This window comes from Siphateles boraxobius, unplaced genomic scaffold (assembly GCF_051911475.1).
Source record: "Siphateles boraxobius isolate OS27281-9 unplaced genomic scaffold, OSU_SipBor_1 57, whole genome shotgun sequence".
Taxonomy (NCBI): domain Eukaryota; kingdom Metazoa; phylum Chordata; class Actinopteri; order Cypriniformes; family Leuciscidae; genus Siphateles; species Siphateles boraxobius.
The window spans coordinates 1,674,679-1,698,884 of record NW_027509183.1 but is presented as its reverse complement, the minus strand read 5'-3'; the positions used below and the strand labels follow the sequence as shown (position 1 = coordinate 1,698,884).

Sequence of the window (24,206 nt, the reverse complement as noted above, 5' to 3'; positions counted from 1 at the left end):
ACATGACATCACTAGCATCTGTCATTAAGAAACATGTTTTTTCCAATCACTGCTAAAAAAAAGAAGCTTTGTTAGCCAACTGTTTTCGGAAGTTCAGTCGTAATCAGCATAATTCAACGATTCAGTGTTTCCCGAAACCATCATTCCAATGAACTTTCGCAAGCAGCATCAAAAATTTGAGTGTTTGGAACGACAGCTCTCGACCTGTGGTTAGAAGCAGTTTCTTGTTGTTAATACATGTGGACTCAATAAATCCTTATCTTGAGCAAAATAAGCTAGCTGATATTCAGTACAACCTGTATCTTTTATTTGTAATAAATACAAATGTCATTTACGTCTTTTAGTTTGTCAAAAGATTTAAAGCGTCGTTTTTGAAGAGTGTGAACGTGCTCTAGTGCGTAAGAACGAGTCGACTGAATCAAAATAAATAAAAGAAAGCAAAATAACTGAGAGACAAATGAGAAATAGTCCTCAGATGCCATATCTGTAATTTATAGCAAAAAATCTGGCATTAATTCGATCTCAAACAGATTCATTAAAAGAAGTTATTACTCCACCACCTGCGTGATTAACCAACGTGGTTGAATGACCAATTTGCGACTGATTTTCGGGAAACAGTTGTGATTAGCTACTTGATTTCTTCAACTATACATCGTACTCTGGTAGTTAAGCAGCGATTTACGGTGTTGTGTGGGAAACATAGACCAGACTGGACTATTGTAATGCTCTCTGGCCTTCCAGCATGTACTGTTACACCTGCAACTGATCTAGAAACAAAAGTGGTCTTTATCGAGCCGAAGAGACGCATGTCACACATCTTCATAAAATCGCACTGGTTGCCAATTGCTTCTCGTATCAAATTCAAGGCACTGATGTTTGCCAACAGAACATCCACTGGCTCTGAATCCTTATACCTAAACTCACTACTTCAGACCTAAGTGTTTTGTATTGTTGCGCTATTGTTGGTTTGATTGTTTATATTGCTCTTCCCATTTGTAGGTCACGTTGGATAAAAGCGTCTGCTAAATGATTAAATGCCAATGTGAGAGTGTACTTCCTTTGTTTAAACATCCACCTCAGGATGGTTACAATAATTGTGCTTTTCTTCGAGGATGTTTGAGGACTAGTTTAGGCACGTGAGTTGAGCTTCTGTAAGAAACTGGCTGTTTAGAGCATGCATGTAAATGTACACTTTTCTTGCGTTTAGCACAAGGACACACGCACAATACTGTGCAATTCTGAGCTTTAAAGTGATAAATATTGAGGCGATAGAGGTCTTGATGGATCCACTGCTGGAGCGGACAGGACAGACCAGTGAAGGGGAAATGGATACATGACAGAAAGCTGGTGATCTGAGACATGAGAGGCAGTGGTCAGGACTAGACAGAAATCAATATGAGAACAGCGGCCATTTAAGACTGCCAGAGAAAGACATTGGATTTACATTATTCATGCAAAGACAATTGTTTAATCCATTTTCGGGGCGTAATTATATCTAATTGTGCTGTGGACAGAGCGAAGCTGAAACAAATGGCTGTAGGTTTATTGAGCTATGCTTGAAGTGTAAACACTGTAAAATTTAATTCTGAAAGAGTATGTTTGTCTTGTTTTCCAGTAAAAACGTCTACACATCATTAAAATAAAATAAATTGACTTGAAAATAAAATATGCACAAGACACAAGAGGCTTGTTTTCCAAGAATATATCAACATTCTGTATAAATGTATTTTGTTTCCTAGTCCTTCTGCCAGTGCAAAAGACAAATTGCAGGTGAATTTATCTTGTCTTAAGGATGTTTAGATATTGATTCAGATGTGCTTTTTACAGCGAATATAGAAATAGCTCAGAAAACATTTATACTGGATTAATGGCTTGGGTATGATATGTAATAATTCTTCGCAATCTTTATGTTCGCACTATGTTGTCACTGTTCTATTTTAATTTCAAACCCCTGCGGGTGAACTCTGACCCCTCAGTGCAGGTCAGTGCTTTTAAATTGGTTCCACGACACTTGTCATACTGCTACCGTCAAAAACCTGTGAGCAGACGGGAGGAAAAGATGCAGTATACAATTTATCTCAATAAAAAATCTAGGTTTCAAAATGCATGTATGTCTGCAAGCATGCAAGTTCTGTAAATACGTGACAATTCAACATCATGTTGTTCCAAACCCCTATTATGTTTCCAAACAAAGAAAGTGGATGCATAACAATCTAACTAATTTGCATAATGTCATACTCTAATCTTGATTGGCTGAATAGCGTCTCTTTGCTCCGCCCTCAAACACTGTAGTTTATCTGAAACTGGAAGAGTTTGGTTCGTGTTGTTCATGTCGAGAAGACACTGATGAGATTGATACGATAAAACCCACGCCATCGTTAGTGTTCTTATCACTGTGTATCAAGAGCTGAGATTCAGATATGATAATGAGCGTTTGTTTTCTGACCAATTACAGCAGAGCAGCTCTCAGAGAGGCGGGGTTTAGAGACACTGAATCTTTGAACGAACCATTTCAGACTCTTTGAGAAATGAGATGATGTGCAATGTACATTATGAGAAACTTAAAGTGTTTTTTGACATTGGATGCATGTGAATCTACTGTAAGAGTCGCCAAAAACAAAATTAGGAAGTTTTAAAATAACACAATGGGCAGTGTTGTGCCTGAACGCGTTCATTGAACGATAGTTCATAAACTCGTTCATATTTTGGGCGAACGTGAACTGAACGTACTATATTTCTGCCTGATGAACGTTACTGTGAACTCGTTCATTCTGGTGTCTGTGAACGCACGCTCTCTCAGTTTAACTTCGTTCAATAGGGTGCCAGATTTCTATAGAGCCTTCAGGCGAAAACCCGGATAAAACACACCGTAAACAGGCCTTAATATGTAGCGGAAAAACACCCAATCTGGCAACACCAGCCACTAGCGTCGCACCGCCGCATGCGTCATCAACACAAAAAGCAGCAAGGAGGCGTCATATAATCATTGAAACGAGTTTTATGACAAGGTCGTGAGGATGGGAAAAATCTTACATTCCTATGCAAACTTTCCCCGCCGATAAAATAATTGGTGTCTGTGGTTCTATATGGGCTGTGGCAATCATTTTGAAAAATAATAGTTCACTATGAACTATAAAAGAACTATGAACTAGTTCAAAATTTTAAAGTATGAACTAGGAACTGAACTAGTTAATTTTAAAAGTTGTGAACTGAACTTTGAACTAGTTCATGTAGAAAGTAAACTTTGCCAACACTGACAATATAGGGGCACTTTGAAGGTTATAAAGCAAGGCAGAGTTTTCATATATAAACAGTGTGTCAGTCAGCTGATGTTGGTGACATTGCCATAAACTTTTCACAGTTAATTGTGCCTCTTGTACAATTAGCTAATAGCAGCCCCTCTAATTGTTCAGCGGAGTATGAGAAATGTGTTGTTCCATCAGTAAGGACGTCTGAAGCCCAGGAGACTGTGAGATCAGCGGCGCAAATCTAACAAAGCTGCGGGGAACATCTCTGGGCGGATTGTGCATCTACAGGAGATGAACAGAGAAAACACACATGAGAGCTGTCATCGTGTTCTTACATCGCAGGGTCAAGCATTTACAAGCAGCATTTAAACACGGTCATGTGACTCTCTGACAGAACAAAACCTGACCTTAGATAACCTCAGGTAACCAGCTTGATATTAACTAAGCTGGGTTTGAGCATCTCTTTAGCCTGTCACGGGCTCATCCTTCAGCTCAAATAGATGATGCATCAACTCTTGAGTGATCCGTGACAGAATTGAATTGAGAGCTTTCCACCTCATTTACCGAGGTCGAATCCAGATGAGACAAACTCCAGCGCTCGCGTCTTGTTCTCTGAATTCTGATGTGCACATCACCCTTCAAATGAATTTACGGCGAGTTCACTAAAGTGATCAGGGAATGAATCAATGTTGTCAGGGGCCAAGAAGTGTTTGTTTGTGCGTGGCTGTTTTTTATAAGCTCATTTTACCTCAGAGGCCAAGACTAAAATTAAGAGTGCTTTGATTGAAGACGCCTGTCTGGGACGAAGATGAGGAAACTCTGAGGAAACAAGAGAGTGAAACTTTGAAAGATAAAAGCAGAGTTGACCTTAAAGATGAATTTTCAAGTGCCACCAATAGAATTACAGAGATTTGCATTTCCAGAAGGAAATAGCCTAGTGTTGTTATTAACTAAAACCATAAAAAAATATTTTTCAATGTGTGTGTGTGTGTGTGTTAGTGTGTGTGTGTGTGTGTGTGTGTGTGTGTGTGTGCGTGTGTATAACTTACACCAAAAGTTTGGCACAAAAAAATGAAATAAAAAAAAACAAACAAGAAATGAAATATATATATTTTTAGTTAGCTTTATTTTTATTTTCATTTTTTTGCCAATTTTTTGGCATATCTATGATGGATAAAATAACTAAATAATCAAGTCAGCAAAAGAATAATGGTCAGTCAAACAGATTGTCCAGCCCAAACTCACTCCATTGGTCAAACAAACAAATCACTGTTTCACAGATTCAAAACCCCAGTGACTGACTCACACTGACTTACACTGACTCAGACTCTCAGGCCAGAAACGGGTTTGGACATCTTCACGTCTTCAGTTGCTTGTACAGGGGGAATTGCTCCCTGTTTTTGGAAACACTGAAGCAGAGAACCATAACAAACACTTCTGAGAACCAGAACACGTGTGTTTGGATGATAAAGTTAATATCAACTCGCTTGCAGCCAACACAGAGAATCAAATGAACTTTCAAATAAACTAAATGAAACAAAAAACCAACAAATAGGGTTTGAAATTAACTTTTTACTCACCGGCCAATTTGGCTACTAAGTGTTTAAGTTACCGGCCATTCAGAACTTCTGTCCAAAAGTAATAAGAAGAAGAAAAAAAAGAAATAAACCAGATTAACTACGTCACAACTTATAAATATATAAAAAAAATTGGTTTTCATTCATTAATTTTTTATTTAAACCAAATCCTGTCATCCAGCATCTCCTCCCTTCCTCTTTCATCCTCATCCTTCTCTCCAAAAATGTGTTTTAGGTGGACAGATCACAAAGAACATCAAAAAAATGTAGGATGTTGGAAAATAACATTGTCGTTTCTGTAAACCAAATGCTTTTTAATCTTCGCTGTTGCTTCAATGCAAATGAACAAACGCGCAGTTATTTGTTGCGTAGTGACGTGTGTTTTAGTAAGCCAGATATGCGCAGATTCTGTGCAATACGCTGTATTTAATATATCATGATGACTCATGAGTATTCGCGCTAAATCTGCACAGATTTTTCTTGCACGAACTTCCCCAGTAAGGTAAGTAAATATAATAAATAACCCGCCAAATTGGCTAGTGATTTGACAGCATTACCCGCCACAGTTGATTTTTAATCGCATTTCAAACACTGTGTCTAAAATAGAAGAGCCCATGGTCTTTTGCACCATTTATTATGAAATACTGCAGTGTTTTCAGAAGCAGACGTTTGGCTCTTGGCGAGAGTCACGAGAGGAGCAGGTGTCCAGCAGAACCGTGACCCCCGAGCCGATGCTGGGAATAGACACGATCCTGACCTCGCTTTCACACCATCTCCTGCTGCGGGGCATTATGGGGAAGACAGTAACAAATACACCAGGGTGTGTAGTTGGCATGATGCTGGGATGAAATTCGCCATTGAAATCAAAATAGACAATTAGAGGGTACTGTATATGCATTGACGTCACTTTCTTGCAGGAACAACATCGGATTGAGTGGCAGAAGAGCTGATGAGTGACTGGAGTTAAAGGGATAGTTCACCCAAAAATGTAAATTCTGTCAGTATTTACTCTCCCTAATGTTGTTCAACCCCGTAAGACCTTCGTTCATCTTCGGAACGCGAATTGAGATATTTTTAATGAAATCTTCTACATAGGCTTCTTCAAGGACTGAAACTTGCCAGCCCCGAAAAGTCATTAAAGACATCGTTAAAATAGTCCAAGTGACTACAGCGGCTCAATCTTAAGTTTATCAAGCGACGAGAATCATTTTTGTGCGCAAAAACAAACAAAAATAACGACGTTATTTCAACTGTTCATTTCCTTCTATGTGGGCTCGAGTGAGTTAGCGTAGTGTGATTGCGTAGAGCTACGTCACACGCAGGCTCACTATTGGCCGACGCTGGTCATTTGTGTGATGCGTGTGACGTACAACAACAGAACTTTTACACTACGTCAACTGACTTGAGGCCCACAGAGAAGGAAATTAATAGTTGTAATAAAGTCGTTATTTTTGTTTGTTTTTGCGCACAAAAAGTATTCTCGTCGTTTGATAAACTTAAAATTGAGCCACTGTAGTCACTTGGACTATTTTAACGATGTCTTTAATAACTTTTCGGGGCTGGCAAGTTATTGGCATTCAGTTAGGCTAATAGCTGGTATGATTTGCATTGAGAGATGATCTTATGGAAAGTTCCCCATGCCGATCTCTAGGTGTGGTGAAGGGAATGTGATGATGTGGGGCTTTTTTATTTCCAAAGGCCGAAGGAACTTTATCAGGATGCATATTATCCCGGATCCATGAAATAACTGGCCTTTAAAAATAAAAATCTGCTGTCTCCATGGTAATTTAACATAGGGGTGTCCTGACTTACGCAACCTGTATTTTAAGGAAGAACATTTATTTATTTACGACATATTATTCATTCACAAAGAACATTGGTGTCCTTAAAGGTTGTATTTTTCCTAATTTTTTAAGTTAAGGAATTAAGATCAATTTTCAAAAGATGATTTTTTTATTCCTCTTTTTAGTCATCTTTAGCATGGATGTGTTTACTTATGCTAAGCACTGTATTCCTGAAAGGTTATAAAGGATTTGAAGGCAAAGCGAACAACAGAAGTTTTGCATCACTTTTCAAAAGAGTGCTTGTGTGTCTTTCAAATAAAAGCCATTTGCTTTGACATTTTATTATCTAATGCAATGAAAAAAGTCAGACTTTTCTGGGGTCACTGTAGATTTAGCCTTTTATGCTTAAATGCATTCCATAACTAAAAGTGTACTTATAAATTACACACAAAAAAGAAAGTTTTGTTCAAATGTTTCTCATTGCCTCTGCTGTCAGAACACTAATGCATCTGATGATGTCTTCGTCTCGATCGCAGCTGCTCATTTGCAGTTTTCCCTCCTGTGGCGTCTATGAAGAGACACAGAAGATTGAATCTCACCTTGCAAAACTCTTCTAAGGCACGTTACATCACCTCACCGGGATGGTTTGGCGTTCTGCTAATTTCACATGGAGCACAACACGCTGTGGCCATATGCTTCTCCAGGTGGATGAGGCATCCAGGCAACAGCGCCAAACCAGCAGGAACGTTTCCTCACAAAGTAGAGCATCTCTCCAGCCGAAGGTTCGAGCAGAACAATCCAGCCCTCTTTGAAACAAGGCAAAGCAGTGATTATTTACCTCCTCTAACAATGAGAAAGAACAGAGCAGCCTAAAGCACAGCGAGCATTTCCGCTGAGACCGATGCCCATTAATAACACAAACTACAGTATGTGACCCCGAGATCACAGTATGATTTTAGTTGATTTCTTCTACATTAGCTGAATATTAGGTCATGCAAAGGAACAAACTTGTTAAGTTTCTGGAAGTGGACATTAAGACAAATATTACTCTTTGATTTCCATGTATCTAATAATTTCTGGACAGAAGCCCAGACAGAAACACGTGGACTTGAATCAAGCTCCAAAATAAAAGCTGAAGCTCCAATCTGGACCTGTGTCTTTGCATTTATTCACTAAATTACGGCCATTTTCTACATTTTATTCAAATGACTTTTATTGATGATTTGGGAGCGCTGATCCCGTAATTTGCATTTAGACAGACAGAGAATCATACAAGACTGTCATTAAGGGGCTTAAACGTGTGAACGATCAACTTAATTTGCATTATAAAATTGTAAATATGGTATATTTTATGCATCATTAGTGCTCTTATAAATGTCAGTCCTCAAGAATATTTCACTAGATAAATGCCAAGTTTTCCATGTTTATGGCAGCATGTTTAACATTTCAAGCACAGAAAATCACTGTTGAGTTTCAAACGGGCATTTAATTAGTGGTACAGTAGGTGGCATCCAAATGCATTAAAGTAGATCATTTTTCAGTCTCTCATTACTAATATATAATGAACAGTTAACATTAGTATGAAGCTTATTTCCGCTATGGAATAAAAAATATAGAAGGAAATTGCGACTTTTTTCTCAGAACTGCAAGAAGAGAGAAAAAGTCAGAAATGTGTATATAAACTCAGAATTCTGGGGAAAAGTCAGAAGTACAAGAAAAAGTCAAAATTGTGAGATAAAAACTCAGAATCCCAAGAAAAATTCAGAAGTGCGAGATGTAAATTCAGAATTCCGAGAAAAGGTCATAATTTTGAGATATAAACTCAGAATTCAGAGAGGAATAGTCAGAATTGTGAGATATAAACTCTAAATTCAGAAAAAAAGTCAGAGGTGCGAGATGTAAACTTGGAATTTGAGAGAAAAAGTAAATGTGTGCAAAATTTTTTTCCAATTGGATCAAAATCCCTCCAAATCAAGGGATGTAAACACAAAATTCTGAGAAAAAAAGCTCAGAATTGTTAGATTAAAAAGTCAATTAGATTTTATACTTTTTTATTCCAAGGCGGAAACAAGCTTCCCTCGGAGCTCAACCACTTGATCTTACAGTGCAGAAAATAACAAGCCCTTTTTGCATTCGGCTGGAAAAAACTTTTCATAACACCTACTTAATACAATGGATTTTCCCCCCATCTGCAGGATCTGTGTCCAATTTTTTAGTGCAATTGAAAAATGGCCCAGGAAGTCCTTCAGAAGTGCACTATGACTCCCGGGCCACAAATATGCGGTGAGCTGTTTTTAGGATCGACTCTCTGCTGCAGGACGGAATGCACACGGATCTAAATATGGAAAGAGCACAAATAATGAAGTGCAGCTGGGGTTCAGCTCCCATGCCACGAGCTGCTATTGTTGCTCGGACGTTTTTTGAGGCATTTATTCTGAGAAACACATCAAAACGGGTCTCGCACCGCACCTTCATTAGAGCAGGCCGGCGTTCCGTATCGGTGGTGAAACCGGATGTCCAGACGCCCTTATCCAACACTGAGGATGAAGAGACTCTCACCATCTGCGGGAGGAAGGACATCTGTGGGCCTCAATGTAAACTCAGAATTCCGAGAAAAAGTCGTAATTGTGAGACGTAAACTCAGAAATCTTGAGAAAAAGTTAGAAGTGCAAGATATAAACTCAGAATTCCAAGAGAAAAAGTCAGAATTTTGAGATGTAAACTCAGAATTCCCAGGAAAAAGTTAGAAGTGCAAGATATAAACTCAGAATTCCAAGGAAAAAGTCAGAAGAGTGAGATAAACACTCAGAATACCGAGTAAAAAGTCAGAAGTGCGAGATATAAACTCAGAATTGCGAGGAAAAAGTAAGAAGTGCCTGATATAAACTCAGAATTCCAAGGAAAAAGTAAGAAGTGCAAGATATAAACTCAGAATTCCAAGGAAAAAGTCAGAAGAGTGAGATAAAAACTCCGAATTCCGAGGAAAAAAGTCTGAATTCTGAGATGTTAACTCAGAATTCCGAAAAAATTCTGAAGAGCGAGATATAAACTCAGATTTCTGAGAGAAAGAATTGTGAGAAAAAGTCAAAATTGTAAAATGTATACTCAAAATTCCATGAGAAAAGCCATTATTAAGATATGTAGACACAATTCTGAGAAAAAAACGGAGAATTGAGAGATAAAAAGACGTTTTTTAAAGCATTTATTCTGAGAAAAATCGAACGGGTCTCGCACCGCACCTTCATTAGAGCAGGCCGGCGTTTCCTAACGGAATCTGGAGAAACCGGATCTCCAGACGCCCTATCCAACCCTGAGGATGAAGAGACTCTGGACATCTGTGTGGGCTTCGATTTGGCCCATGATTAATAGAGTAAAGGTGAAGGGACGAGACACCTTTGGCTCGGTGGATCTTAATGCCGAACATGAGCTATTCCCATCGGACCCACAGCAAAGACACACTACATCTAATGAGGGCAGGACTGAGTTCAGGTTCAGGCTGTGAGGTAATTCTGACTCCATCATAGGACTTCTACGGTGCAAATTGACCATAGAAACCGCGGCTGGGTGAACATTTTTGGAAAGGGAGTGAAATAAAATGGGAAACAGAGTCATGAGAGCTACTACAGCTCCTCTATAACATCATTCACTAAAACAGATGCAACACAAGCTACAAAATTATTGGGAAATGTTACATCCTGTTGTTAAATTCCAGAATTCAAAAAGGTATCGGAAAAATTATACAGTATAGAGGTCAATACCATTACAAAAACTGAAAGAAAAAAATCTTTATTTGAATATTGTGTTGGTCCAAACTCATATGTTGATATTTCACAAAATCATATTGGTTTGGGTTTTTTCATGAAATCAGATATTCTAAATAATCTTTATGCATCTTTACCATACAACAAGTTGCCAAGTCTGTCAAAAGTAAATAAATAAAATAATCTTAAACTAGTCCATATATGAGTTGTGCTCTGTATCAAGTCTCACATTTAAGACACTATTCAACAAAATGTTCATCAATACTGTGCTGAAATACGGTTTTAATTGTAATATATTGTACAACTACTGTTATGATTCATTTATGGCGGTGTTTGGTTCTTTATGGAGCTTGACAGCTGTGGTCACTTTGGTATACAATTGTAAACTTCAAAAACAGAAAAATAATAATAACAGAATACAGGTTTGGAACAACATGTGGGTGATAACAAATTATACCAAAAATGATAACAGAATTTACATTTTTGGGTGAACTACACTGCAGAAAAACACTTTATAATGAGTTTTTAATTCGTATTTTTAACCAGATGTATTAACTAAAACTAAAACCATAACAAACGTAATACCTGAAATAAAACAAACATTAACTGAAATAAAATTATTGTATTTTAGCTAGTAGCCAATGCTCATTTTTGTTTAGTTTAAATGAAGTACTAAAATAACTAAAACTAAATAAACTAAAAATTAAATATAAAACTTGATAAATATAGACATGTTTTAAAACAATGACAAAAACACACAATAAAGTAAAACTAAAATGTATCTAAAATGAAAACAGAAAAACTAAGAATAAAATTCAAAAAAATATATTAACTAAACCTATAATATAGCAACGATAATAAAATAATGTATCCCTTAAAACAAGAATAATTAATTTGAAAAGCAACAATGAATATAATAAGACTTGTTTGTAGATTAATACATTTTTATTTAATTTAAGTGTATTTTGTCTTATATTACACTGACAGATTTTTCACTTTTACTTGTGGCAAACAAGATGAAACACGCATAACAAAACACAATCTCTTAAATCTATTAAATCAACACTTATGTAGTGCTGCTTATTAAGTAAATCAATCTTTTTTCAATGATTTTTAAATATTTAAATGCTAAAATTTGATTTTTTTAAATTTATTTTTGCAGTGCATTCCTAAGGTTGCTCTGTTTCCCCAAACGAATCCCTAATTTCCAGATTATTTGTGCACCCGAGCATCTGCTCATATAAAAACGCCTGTATCTTTACCTTATCCTCTGTAAGCCTCAGGAAATGGCTTTTGTGCTCCAACAGACAAGACACGGATCCTGCAGCACAGCATCTGTTGACAAGCTTGACTTGCTTCCATTACTGGCCCAGAGCTTAACAGAGAAACTCAATCTAACTTGGCAGAGAGTCAGGAAGCTTTTCCTGCTCAATTCTTTCCCACAGAACAATGCGCTCTTAATTAAAGAGGCTAACAAGTAAGATACAGGAAGGCGCTCTCAGAAAGATCTCAGTCTGATCTTTCAACGCATGCATCCGTCCATCATACTTCTGAATACTAAAGCAGAAGAGATGCACTTGTTTAAAACACTCAGCACATTCACTGCATGGTTGAGGGAAGGAATTGTGGGTAATCAGTGGCCCGCTGGGACAGGAGAGAGAGCTTTTTATTCTTGGGTCCATTGTGTACATACATATTGATGAAGACTCGGGTCATTGGCCAAGACATCTGCAATGCCCTGCGGTGCCGGCTGCTAAAAATAACCACAGAAATGTGAATCCAGTACGATATGAAGACTTTATTCATTTGCTGTTTGACGTGTTTAGTTTGTTTTGTTCTGGCAATCGGTGGCATTTACGTTTCCTTGCTGGAAATATAATGGCAGAATCACAAGAACCACAGGGAAATCACATGAAGTTCACAAGCCACAGGGTCATGTTTTTATCACGGTTCAAAGCGACACTGCTGAGAATCTACAATTTAAAGATGTTCAGTTACTGTTCGTAAACACAACATTCAAACGTGGCCTTTCCTCGTGTGCGGAGAACAGAGGTTAGTCCTGAGCTGATGAGTGACTGGATTTAATAGGGGAAACTGTGAAAACGCGAGTAAAACAAACGATTATTAGTTTTGTGTACAACATTTAATAATCTTTGTCAATGTTGTTTTTTCATGTTAATTCACAGTGCATTCATATTAACAAATACAACGTTTAATTTTAAAAATGTATTACAAAATTTGGTAACACTTTATTTTGATGGTCCCTTTAAAACATTCTGTTGACTACAAGTAACTTTGCACCTGCATGTCAACTAACTCTCATTAGAGTATTAGTAGACTGTCTGCTTAATATCTGCAAACTCTTTATTGTGATGCTCCTCAACAGACATTCGACTGACTATAAGTAACTTTGCAGCTCAACTTATTCTAACCCTAACCCTACCAGTTTACTAATACTCTACTAACACTCTCATGAGAGTTAGTAGACATGTAGGTGCAGCGTTACTTATAGTCAACAGAATGTGTTAGGGACCATCAAAATAAAGTGAAACCCAAAATTTTAAATTAATATTAACTTACGCTAATATATGCTGTAGAATTATTGTTCATTGTTAGTTCACTAATTCAATATAATGTTAGCAAATGTTAAAAACTTACTGATTAATATAACCATGCATCCCTAATTTAGATCTACCAAGTATTTACTAATGCATGAACTAATAAATTGTCTACCTTCAATGTAATGAAAGTAAAAAAACAAACATAAAAATTTACAATTTAAAAAAATACCAAATGCTCACACGTTAACTGTAATGGTGACTAAAGCATGACGCATGAGAAATCTGAAGCCCTTGAAAGTGCACATCAAGCCTGCTATCAACACTGATGTTAAAATGGAGATTCCTGCATTTCTGGAGCTCCGTCTACAACAGCTTGTGCATCTCATCCAACAAATGCAGTGACAATGAATCGACTCCATCTAGCAATTTGCTTGCACAAAACTCATGCACGACAATGTGCTTTCAGGAGCAGCTCGTCACAGTCCGGCAGACCTGATCTAAACTGAGTCACAACAGGCCGTGAACGCATCCCAAAACTCTCTGAGCTAAAACTGCACTGAGGAATAGTGATCCACACTGGGCTGGAGAAACACAGGCGTTTGAGGGCAGCAGGACACTGGGAAACTGTTGTGCCCTTGAACCTGTTTTAAAGGATCACGCTTATCTGTTTAATAATGAGCGGATTACTGTATGCAATATGAGAGCCTTCGATGTTCATCAGCTACTTTTGTGTGTCAACACAAGATTTAGCACAATGTCATCATTATACTGACAGAAGTGACAGACATGAGTAGCTTGGGAATCTGATTCTTCTTCCCCAAAAGCCTGAAAAAATGAGTCCAAGCTTGTATGATTCTGCAATCATTTTATGATATTTAAAGTCTATTAAACTCGGTTTCTCCTTGACCGCTTTATTAATTATGCTTCTAAAAGGTCATGCAAACAGAAAAATTAAAACACTTTAACTGCACCAAATCCTCTCTGGTTACATTGTAAAAAATATGAAATATTATTGGAGTACATTTACAAGAAAATACAAAAAAAATTATGTTCAATTCAATGTTTTACTTGCCATTTCTTTGTATTTACTCTGCAAAAAAAATAATGTTATTCCTCAGTGTTTTTGTCTTTTCCAACACAAATATCTAAACATTCTTAAATCAAGATACATTTACTGAAAAAGCAAAATTACTGATGATATTAAGTCTTGTTTAATGAAGTGATTTTAAACAAGAAAAATTATCTGACAATAGCGTCAGAAAAAAATAATCTTGTTTTCCCTTTGAATTAAGTTTTTTTGTTGTTGTTTTTTACCCCACTGGCAGATATTTGTCCTTAATATCTTAAACAATTTAGCTTATTAACTTGTATCTTGATTTAAGAATGTTTAGATATAACACTGAATAAAAAATATACTGTTTCTTTGTATGATTCAAATCGTTTCAAAGTAAATCCATTGTTTTTATTTAGTTTGTTTTATCGTCAGCATTTTTTCAAGTGTGCTTGACCAGTTAAAAATACACTTTTCTCTTAAACCACAGTCAAACTGCAGTCTTTCTCTCTCATCACACTTGAGCACAACGCTGATACTGAGAAGGTCGATGTGAGTAAAAGCACGAGGGCTGAGGGATGTGCTTTACAAAGCGATAACGGCAAAGACAGGCGACTGGCCTCTTCATCCATCACACCAGAGACTTTGACCTCCGTCACCCGCTGGCCTGATCATTGTAAACATCACCTCATGAACACCAGAGAAATGTGAACGGGAAGCAGAAGAAAAACAGAAGAATGGCAAGAAAAGAAATATGTTATTTTAAGGTGTTTCCATGAAAAACAAGACATTCAGGGCTCCTGCTATTCCTCAGGCTAAAAACATAAACTGATTCATTATTTTAAGATCAGATTTGTTGCTTTTGACCACTGAGGGACTGAAATATATGCTGTGGTCGGTAACTTGCTCCTTCCAAGTCAAGGACATTATTTTGTGCAACTCAACAAAACACACCTGTTGATACTGGCATCATGCACACGTATTTGTTAACAGAAGTTTTGTTTTAGCTCACCTAACCCTCTTGCATGGATAACGTGATCAATCCAGGCTACCTATTTCCAAAGGATCCAACAGTTTGAACATAAACACGGATGATGTCAAAGTTCTCCCAGTATTTTCAGAGCACTTCGGTGCCCCCTAGAGGAGGGGAGATGTTTGCACCCTATAGGTTTAAATTGTATCTTGCTTGTTGCTGAAGACTTTAATTTTCACATTCTGACATAAATCCATAACTTTTGTCCTTGCTGAAGATCGATTACACGCTGATATACCAGTTCATGGGCTCATAAGCCGAGGTTGCTGTGTCCGGTCAAGTGTGTTGTCTCTCTAAAGAGAACTACTACTGCATTTTAATATCATATTTCTTTACGGTATGACAGCCAGGGTTTCTCAGCCAAAATATTTCCCGTTCTGTAGAGAGAGGAAACATGTTGGAGCTTATAAATCTGAGTTGACATGCCACAAAAAATACCATGCTTTCTTTTATTTTTGTTTCCAACCAGAGCGAGATAAGAACAACCGAACACAAACGCATGGCGGGAATCGACTCACACTGTCACAAAGGTGAATTATGTTTCATAAAATCACTCTCGGCCTCAAACGTCTGAAATACATTTGATACTGCCACAGCAACTGCTTAGAAAACATGGTTTTGGTAAGACATCAGATAAAAAGCCACTCGCACAGCTGCGGGGGGAAGGAGTTAGTGGTCGGGTAAGGTATGTCTGATAGAAAAGATAGCAACAAATGTAATTTCATATACTGCTGATGGATGTGGGCTACATCAGGGGGATCCGCGGTATAAAGGAGCATGTAGAACAGTTAATAAGCCACTAAACGCTAAGAGCTTTGAAACTCTTTGCCCCCATGAACAAATTAAAGTGTGTCTAATTGAAAAATGAGTGACTGTGATGGACCAGTGCAAATGCAAAATTAAAACATTACAAGCTTACAGCACGTCACTGTAAAGACCATGCCGGCCACTTTATTAGGTACACCTGTTCAACATCTAATCAGCCAATCACAAAGCAGCAACTCAATGATTCTAGGCATGAAGAATGATCAGAAAAAGAGGAAATATCCAGTGAGAGGCAGTTCTGTGGGAGAAAATGCCTTGTTGATGTCAGAGGAGACTGACCTGGCGTGTGTTTCCCGTACAACGCTGTAACTCGCTGCTTCACAACTAGAACGATGCATCGTTAAAGAAATCAACTATAGTCACGACTGTTTCCCGAAACCGTATTGTCGCAAATTGGTCGTTCAACCACGTTGGGTAATGATGTCACGCAGGTTGTGGACTAATAACTTCTTTTAATAAATCTTTTTGAGATCGAATTAATGCTAGATGTTTTTGCTATAAATTACAAACATAACATCTGAGGAATATTTCTCATTTTTCTCTATTATTTTGCTTTATTTCAAGATCCAATCATAGGCTCATTCTTACGTACTAGCGCATGTACGCACATGCGCACTCTTCAAAAACGACGCTTTAAATCTCTTGACAAACTAAAAGACGTAAATGACATTTGTATGTATTCTAAATTAAGGATTTAAATTTATACTGAATGTTAGTCTGCGTATTTTCCTCAAGATCAGGATTTATTGAGTTCACATGTCATGAAAACTAGAAATTCTTCTTCTAACCACAGGTCGAGAGTGTTGTTCAAACACACAACTCTGCGATGCTGTTTGCGAATGTTCATTAGAACGATAGTTTCGGGAAACAGCGACTCGTTGAACTGCTGATAACGACCACATTTGGCTAACAATGCTTTTGGGAAACACATCCCTGACTGGTTCAGCTGATAAAAAGGCAACATTAACTCAAATAAGCACTCGTTACAACCAAGGTCTGTCAATTTATAACCTTTTTTTAAAGGGGTCCTGTTAGGCCCTTTTACAAAGTCTTGATTTTGTTTTTGGGGTGTACTAGAATATGTTTTTATGCTTGATCGTTCAAAAAAAACGTATTATTTTTCACTAATTTTATATTATTACAGCTCCTCTCTGCCCAGCCTGGTTGAACGCGTCGTTTTCGATGAAGCCCCTCCTTCCGAAATTCAAAATGTCCTGTGATTGGTTAGCTGACCCAGTGTGTTGTGACTGGCAGTGCTTAGCATCATAACCACAAGCTCTACTCAGATGTAAATATTAACGATGGTGTCAATTTCAAACCATTTCGAGCCCCATTCAGACCCTGACAATGTTAACAAACAAGAGGATTGTGCAAACCGCACTCTTTCTCTAACTTTCTCTGAATGGATTTCAAGCTCGGACTTTAAACTACGGATTTCACAGGACGTTTCACAGTGGTATGTATAGCATCATTTTCTTATAGATACGATGTTATCCAAATTTATTTATATTTGTCGGGAAAACTATGGTTATACAAACAATAATCAATCACAAAATCATGGATAATTTTCATAAGGGGTGGTGAACAGTCTTACAAAAGCAAGAGCTTAAAAAAGCTCCAGTAAACACTACATCAAAACTGTAATGTTAGTTAGCACGTTTGATTACATCATAGCTATCATAGCAACTACATAAAACGTATAATTGGAACTGTTAAAATCTTGACAAAATGGGAATGGCTCCGTCTTTCAGGAGAAGATTTTGAGCGCATAGCCTGCATTGCACTCTCTTCTGGAAGCTGTTCTCTGTAAAATGTAACTAATATAACTAATCCCTAAGGTGTTATATATAACTAATATCTAAAACTTATACTTAAGCATTTCCTAATGTTTCCTTAAGCTTTTACAGCTGTCGAACCAAAGGCCTCAAACCGCGAAATGAAACGTCCACATTAAGCGCATTTGTTAATATTGAACCACTGAAATTAGTTTGTTTTTCACTGTGGCATGAAGGAACAATAACGATAAAATGAGGGAGTCGAGCCAAAGGTTTATCAGCTCTTACTGCAGAGTCCCGGACGCTCCGTGTTCCTGCCAAAAAAATGATTCTTTTTATATTAAGCTGGAGCGGATACAAACATTTACAATCAGGGCTAATGCTGAAGGCTTTAATGAACGTACAAATGTGTCTTTTACATTACCACAATGACCTTTGTTTCCGCCTTTATCTTTGATAATAAGATGGAGAAGCTCCTGTCAGACGCAATTCAGTGTTTGGAAAAGTTTAAGGATATATGGAGACTGATCAAGCATTTCTGAATAATGGCCCTGAAAACAAAACACAAGAATTAAAATGCTCATATTCCAACAGTCATCACCTTTCAGTGCATTTGTTATATAATATAATATAATATAATATAATATAATATAATATATAATTTTTTCATGAAAATTAATTACATTTTTTAATTAAATTAATATCTTTTTTGCATTTGGACATTTTAATTCTAATTATTCTCAAAGGTGATTTTCATTATACTCCCAGTACTGTAATACAATGACCTTTTCTAATTAAATCAGCCTACATTAAAGCAAATATTAGCAAAACTTATAATATAATAAATGTATTCAAATTTAAATCATTCTAATTGTTTTTTTCATACTTCACGAAAACGCTATTGCCATGCAAATTCTTTTTTCTTATTTATAAATATAATTTGATAAAAATATAAATATTTTTAATAAAATATAAGGTATAAAATAAAATATAAGGTATATTAATAAAATATAAAATATAAGGCAGTCATGTTCTTGAGATTCGCCTTTTATTTATTCTGTTAATCTTATACATCAATGAACATGTTTCAGTTCTGCTTCCCCTTCAGCTCTATTTTAAAAGAGCAAATAGAAATATTGCATCCTAAATCATTCAGCTAACAGCATTAAACACTGAACTGTGTGCGTGTGCGTGTGTGTGCGTGCGTGTGTGCGTGCGTGTGTGTGTGTGTGTGTGTGTGGCGCCAGATTAATGCTTTTATTTGAGCTCAAATCAGCATGTTTGAGGCTTATGAAAAGCAGGTCTAGGATGCTTCTTTATTCATTCTGAATGGCCTATTAGTGGCTTTTAATGTGCGTGTCTTTATGGCGATGTCTTCACGCAGTGGACTCGTCCTCCATGAATCAATGCTGGGGCCAATTTCTCCATACATTCAGTGTGAGGAAGCCTCTTTGAGACACCAAATTAGAGCTCTAATGTGATCTTATTGATTTTCTCTCCTTTAATTCGTTCCTTATTTATGGCCGGTGTTTCTTTGCAGTGAAAAAACGAGAAGGAGAACTCCTAAAGTAACGCGAAAATCACCTCAACTGTGACTGCTCACCTTTACAGAGATCTGGGTATGGAAGTATTGTAATTTCTTCTACATAAGTATTTTAAAAAATTCCTTAATAAATAGATCGAATCAATCCATGAACAAAAGATGAATCACAAACTTTGATTTGAAGCAGAGAAAGATTTGAAAATCATTCAAAAGTGTTATTGAAAGGCGAAGGGATGCAAATATTTGAATCCGATTTTGTTTATTTAAACAGGCTGTCATTTTTATGTATTTTCTTATCAGAAAATGCCAATATTACATTTTAACCCTATAAAGATACAGTTTCATATTAAAGCTACTTCATCGTATTATGATAAGCAAGTTTCTAAGGCCTTTAAACGATCAACATGATCTGATAAACCTGTTGTACACAATCTTCATGCCTTCTTTCGTCTGATTGATTTAGACTTTTTTTTAAAGTAAAAGTCTTTTAGTATAATTGTAAAAACGTCCTCCTTCAGCTCGAGCTTCGTGAGTCTGTCTGTGTCAAATCTGCAATGATTTTTTCAAATAAACGTAAGTATAACTTTGATAGTGTTAGTAATATTTCAACTGGCGTGAAGCAGCTTCGCTTTACTTTATTATCCATCATCATTTTATAGAAAAATCATGAGTATCAAATATGATTATCAGGCTTTTGAGAAACGTTTATTTGTTCATCTCTATTGCATTGTATTATATGTTTTAAAACTACAGAGCTTTGATCATAAAACTAATCATCTAAATAGCATCTTACTAAGACATTTTATTGGCAGATATTGATATTTATATGCATTTTATGTAAGTATCTGCTTAACTGTTATAAAGATATCATTAATTTACATTACAAGCCATCTGACAATCTTACTTTTTGTCCACATAAATATCAGCATCTGCAGCAATTTGTGCTCAGTTTGTGCCTATGAATAAAATCAAGCTGTTTTTTCCTCCATATTCTCACTATATCTTCCTAAATTAGCCATAAAAGACTGATGTATCATATATGAAATGTATAATTAATTTTGTCAATAGGTTTAATAAAGCATTTCATTTAGAAAAATCAGACTATTATTTCACATGTCAGTCTTTCCAGGGGAAAGTAACTCATTTTCATTCCCGTCAGGTTAAATATGCCGTCTGAAGTCTACAGGCTGCCGGTGGCATCCAGTGAGATAAATACGTCTATATTCTGCTGTAAACACACATCTGTGTGATTGAAAATGTTTAGTGCACACTTTATGAGGAGCACCTTGTTATGAAAGCAGATCTGCTTCATGTTCGCCGTGTTTGTACACACACGTCTGTTTGTTGGCTTGTTTGCATCAAACTCAGACCTGTTGTGTTCTGTCATGTGCATGTCGGATACTTGCTGAAAGCAAACACATCTGCTTAATTAAGCGTGATTCACGCGGTCCGTGAATAAACACACAAGGTCAGAATTTCGTGAAGGATGGAGAATGTGTGCAGAAAAGCATGAAGTGTCCCTGACTGCATGTTACAGATGTTGGGATGCAGAAACAGCACATTATGACCTGCTCGGACTAAAAGTACATGAGCTGATGCACCGTTTCCGCAGGCTGGTCTGTGCAGCCACTGCTAAAGCGGGATTGAAGTGCCAGCTGCGGGCGTTTAGACATATGGAAGCAAAATACTCACATGCCAGTCGGCCTGAAGTGATGGCGGGTTCACGGCTGATGCTGATTCCAGATCTGATGACAGGCTGTTAAACCGCTTCACTATGGCCTTCGTTTTCTTCACTGTGTTGAAACTGTGACACTAGGAAAATATACAAAACGTCACATCATGGGAAAAACCTTGAAGGCCTCAAGGTGTCTAAAATAAAGCATTAAAATAGCCAACAAGTAGTATGAATTGAGCTCAAACTGTTGAATATGGTGCTTGCAACGCCAAGGTTATGGGTTTGATTCCCAGGAGTGCATGAACTGATTAAATGTGTATCTTGATTGCAATGTAAGTTGCTAGAATGAAAGTCTCTTCTGCTCACCAAGGCTGCATTTATTTGATCAAATATACAGTAAAAAAAGATCTGAAATATTATTAGGATTTAAATTAGCTGTTTTCTATATGAATATATAGCAAAGAGTAATTTATTCCTGTGATCAAAGCTGAATTTTCAGCATCATTACTCCAGTCTTCAGTGTCACATGATCCTTCAGAAATCAGTATAATATGATGTTTTGATGCTCAAGAAACGTTTATATGGAACCTTGATTCTGCAACAGAATATACAATTTTAAAAGATAATTGCGACTTATCTCATATTGCGATTATCTCGCAATTCTGACTTTATTTCTCTGATTTGCAAGATATGAAATTCAGAATGGCAAGATAAAAAGTCAGAATTGCAAGATAAAAAGTCTCAATTAACTTTTTAATTTTTTTATTAAGTGGCGGAAACAAGCTTCCATACATTTATGATTATTATCGTTGAAAACAGTTTAAAACCTGATATATTTTATTTTCAAGGATTCTTTGATGAATAGAAAATAAAAAAGAACATCATCTATTTGAAATATAATCTTCTGTAACATTATAAATTCCTTTACTGTCACTTTTGATCAATTTAATGCATCTTTGCTGAATAAAAGTATTAATTTCATTTTCCAAACCCTCAATGCAAACACGCACAGACTGCAATAAATAATCATTTTATCAAATGAAGTCACCTTTGAATGTTGCTGATATCTTATGTGTTCACTTGGTGTTTAGTGACATTTTCACTCAAGTGATTTTCCCTTGAGAAGGACACGCATACAGGGCTGCAAGTTTTCGGCTGAAATCAGGCCAGAATGTCCCGTGTCCGTGACCCGTCGTGACAGGATTGCTGACCCGAACCCCAGCAGTGCTGATGCTTTCATCCTCACAGAGAAAAACAGCTTAGACACTAGCAGAGCTTAGCGCAGTGTGACACTTTAGATACCAACAGCACTTTCTGAATGAATAAGGAGCGAATGGAAAGGCAAGCAGTCCTTCTCGCATGAAACATCAATAAACTGCAGTATATGCCAGATGACGCTGACCTTGGAGGACCTTCGTGGTTTGGCCCTCTTTTGGGAGAATATTTCACGTTGAACCAATGAAGGCAAACATTTTAATGCTCTGAATAAATCAAAAGCAAATCAAAGAGTTCGGGTAATAAAATCATCACAATCATTCGTCTTCTACTCAAAGCTGCACGTGTGCTGGAACATATACGGCTTTAAAGACACAATTGTTATGCTTTGATAAATGTATTAAAAACTTGAAAGCGATGTGGATAAAAAATAAAAAAGCCAATTGAAATAAGAAACTAAATGAGTGGTTTATGAGCTCTCAGATGAAGCGAGTGAGGTCTTTCTCGGGATTCAGACCGAACGTTTGTTCTTCATCGACATCAGGATTCAGACCGAACGTTTCTTCTTCATCGACATCAGGATTCAGAACGAACGTTTCTTCTTCATCGACATCAGGATTCAGAACGAACGTTTCTTCTTCATCGACATCAGGATTCAGAACGAACGTTTCTTCTTCATCGACATCAGGATTCAGAACGAACGTTTCTTCTTCATCGACATCAGGATATCAGGACGAACGTTTCGTCTTCATCGACATCAGGATTCAGAACGAACGTTTCTTCTTCATCGACATCAGGATATCAGGACGAAGGTTTCTTCTTCATCGACATCAGGATTCAGGACGAACGTTTCGTCTTCATCGACATCAGGATTCAGACCGAACGTTTCTTCTTCATCGACATCAGGATTCAGAACGAACGTTTCTTCTTCATCGACATCAGGATTCAGACCGAACGTTTCTTCTTCATCGACATCAGGATATCAGGACGAACGTTTCTTCTTCATCGACATCAGGATTCAGAACGAACGTTTCTTCTTCATCGACATCAGTATATCAGGACGAACGTTTCTTCTTCATCGACATCAGTATATCAGGATGAACGTTTCTTCTTCATCGACATCAGGATTCAGACCGAACGTTTCTTCTTCATCGACATCAGGATTCAGAACGAGCGTTTCTTCTTCATCGACATCAGGATTCAGAACGAGCGTTTCTTCTTCATCGACATCAGGATTCAGAACGAGCGTTTCTTCTTCATCGACATCAGGATTCAGAACGAGCGTTTCTTCTTCATCGACATCAGGATTCAGAACGAACGTTTCTTCTGCATCGACATCAGGATTCAGAACGAGCGTTTCTTCTTCATCGACATCAGGATTCAGAACGAGCGTTTCTTCTTCATCGACATCAGGATTCAGAACAAACGTTTCTTCTTCATCGACATCAGGATTCAGAACGAGCGTTTCTTCTTCATCGACATCAGGATTCAGAACAAACGTTTCTTCTTCATCGACATCAGGATTCAGATCGAACGTTTCTTCTTCATCGACATCAGGATTCAGAACAAACGTTTCTTCTTCATCGACATCAGGATTCAGAACAAACGTTTCTTCTTCATCGACATCAGGATTCAGAACGAACGTTTCTTCTTCATCGACATCAGGATTCAGAACAAACGTTTCTTCTTCATCGACATCAGGATTCAGAACAAACGTTTCTTCTTCATCGACATCAGGATTCAGAACGAACGTTTCTTCTTCATCGACATCAGGATTCAGGACGAACGTTTCTTCTTCATCGACATCAGGATTCAGGACGAACGTTTCTTCTTCATCGACTTCAGGATTCAGGACGAACGTTTCTTCTTCATCGACTTCAGGATTCAGAACAAACGTTTCTTCTTCATCGACATCAGGATTCAGGACGAACATTTCTTCTTCATCGACATCAGGATTCAGGACGAACGTTTCTTCTTCATCGACTTCAGGATTCAGAACAAACGTTTCTTCTTCATCGACATCAGGATATCAGGACAAACGTTTCTTCTTCATCGACATCAGGATATCAGGACGAACATTTCTTCTTCATCGACATCAGGATTCAGAACGAAGGTTTCTTCTTCATCGACATCAGGATTCAGACCGAACGTTTCTTCT

At 37.2% G+C, this 24,206-nt stretch overlaps 1 protein-coding gene across 1 annotated transcript; it reads right to left on the bottom strand.

Annotated features, from left to right (window-relative positions):
* Positions 1-6,799: 6,799 nt before the first annotated feature.
* Positions 6,800-23,981, bottom strand: LOC143715212 (uncharacterized). The gene is made up of 3 exons (XM_077206854.1): positions 21,882-23,981; positions 20,851-20,970; positions 6,800-7,415 (listed from the first exon to the last, which is right to left on the bottom strand). The coding sequence occupies exon 1, from the start codon at positions 23,979-23,981 to the stop codon at positions 23,133-23,135; it is 849 nt and encodes a 282-aa protein (XP_077062969.1). The 3' UTR covers positions 6,800-7,415; positions 20,851-20,970; positions 21,882-23,132.
* Between the last annotated feature and the right edge of the window lie 225 nt (positions 23,982-24,206).

Bases quoted from the DNA above. Each gene is read 5' to 3' on its own strand.
- LOC143715212 (XM_077206854.1), bottom strand. From the start codon at position 23,981: ATGTTCGTCCTGAATCCTGATGTCGATGAAGAAGAAACGTTTGTTCTG.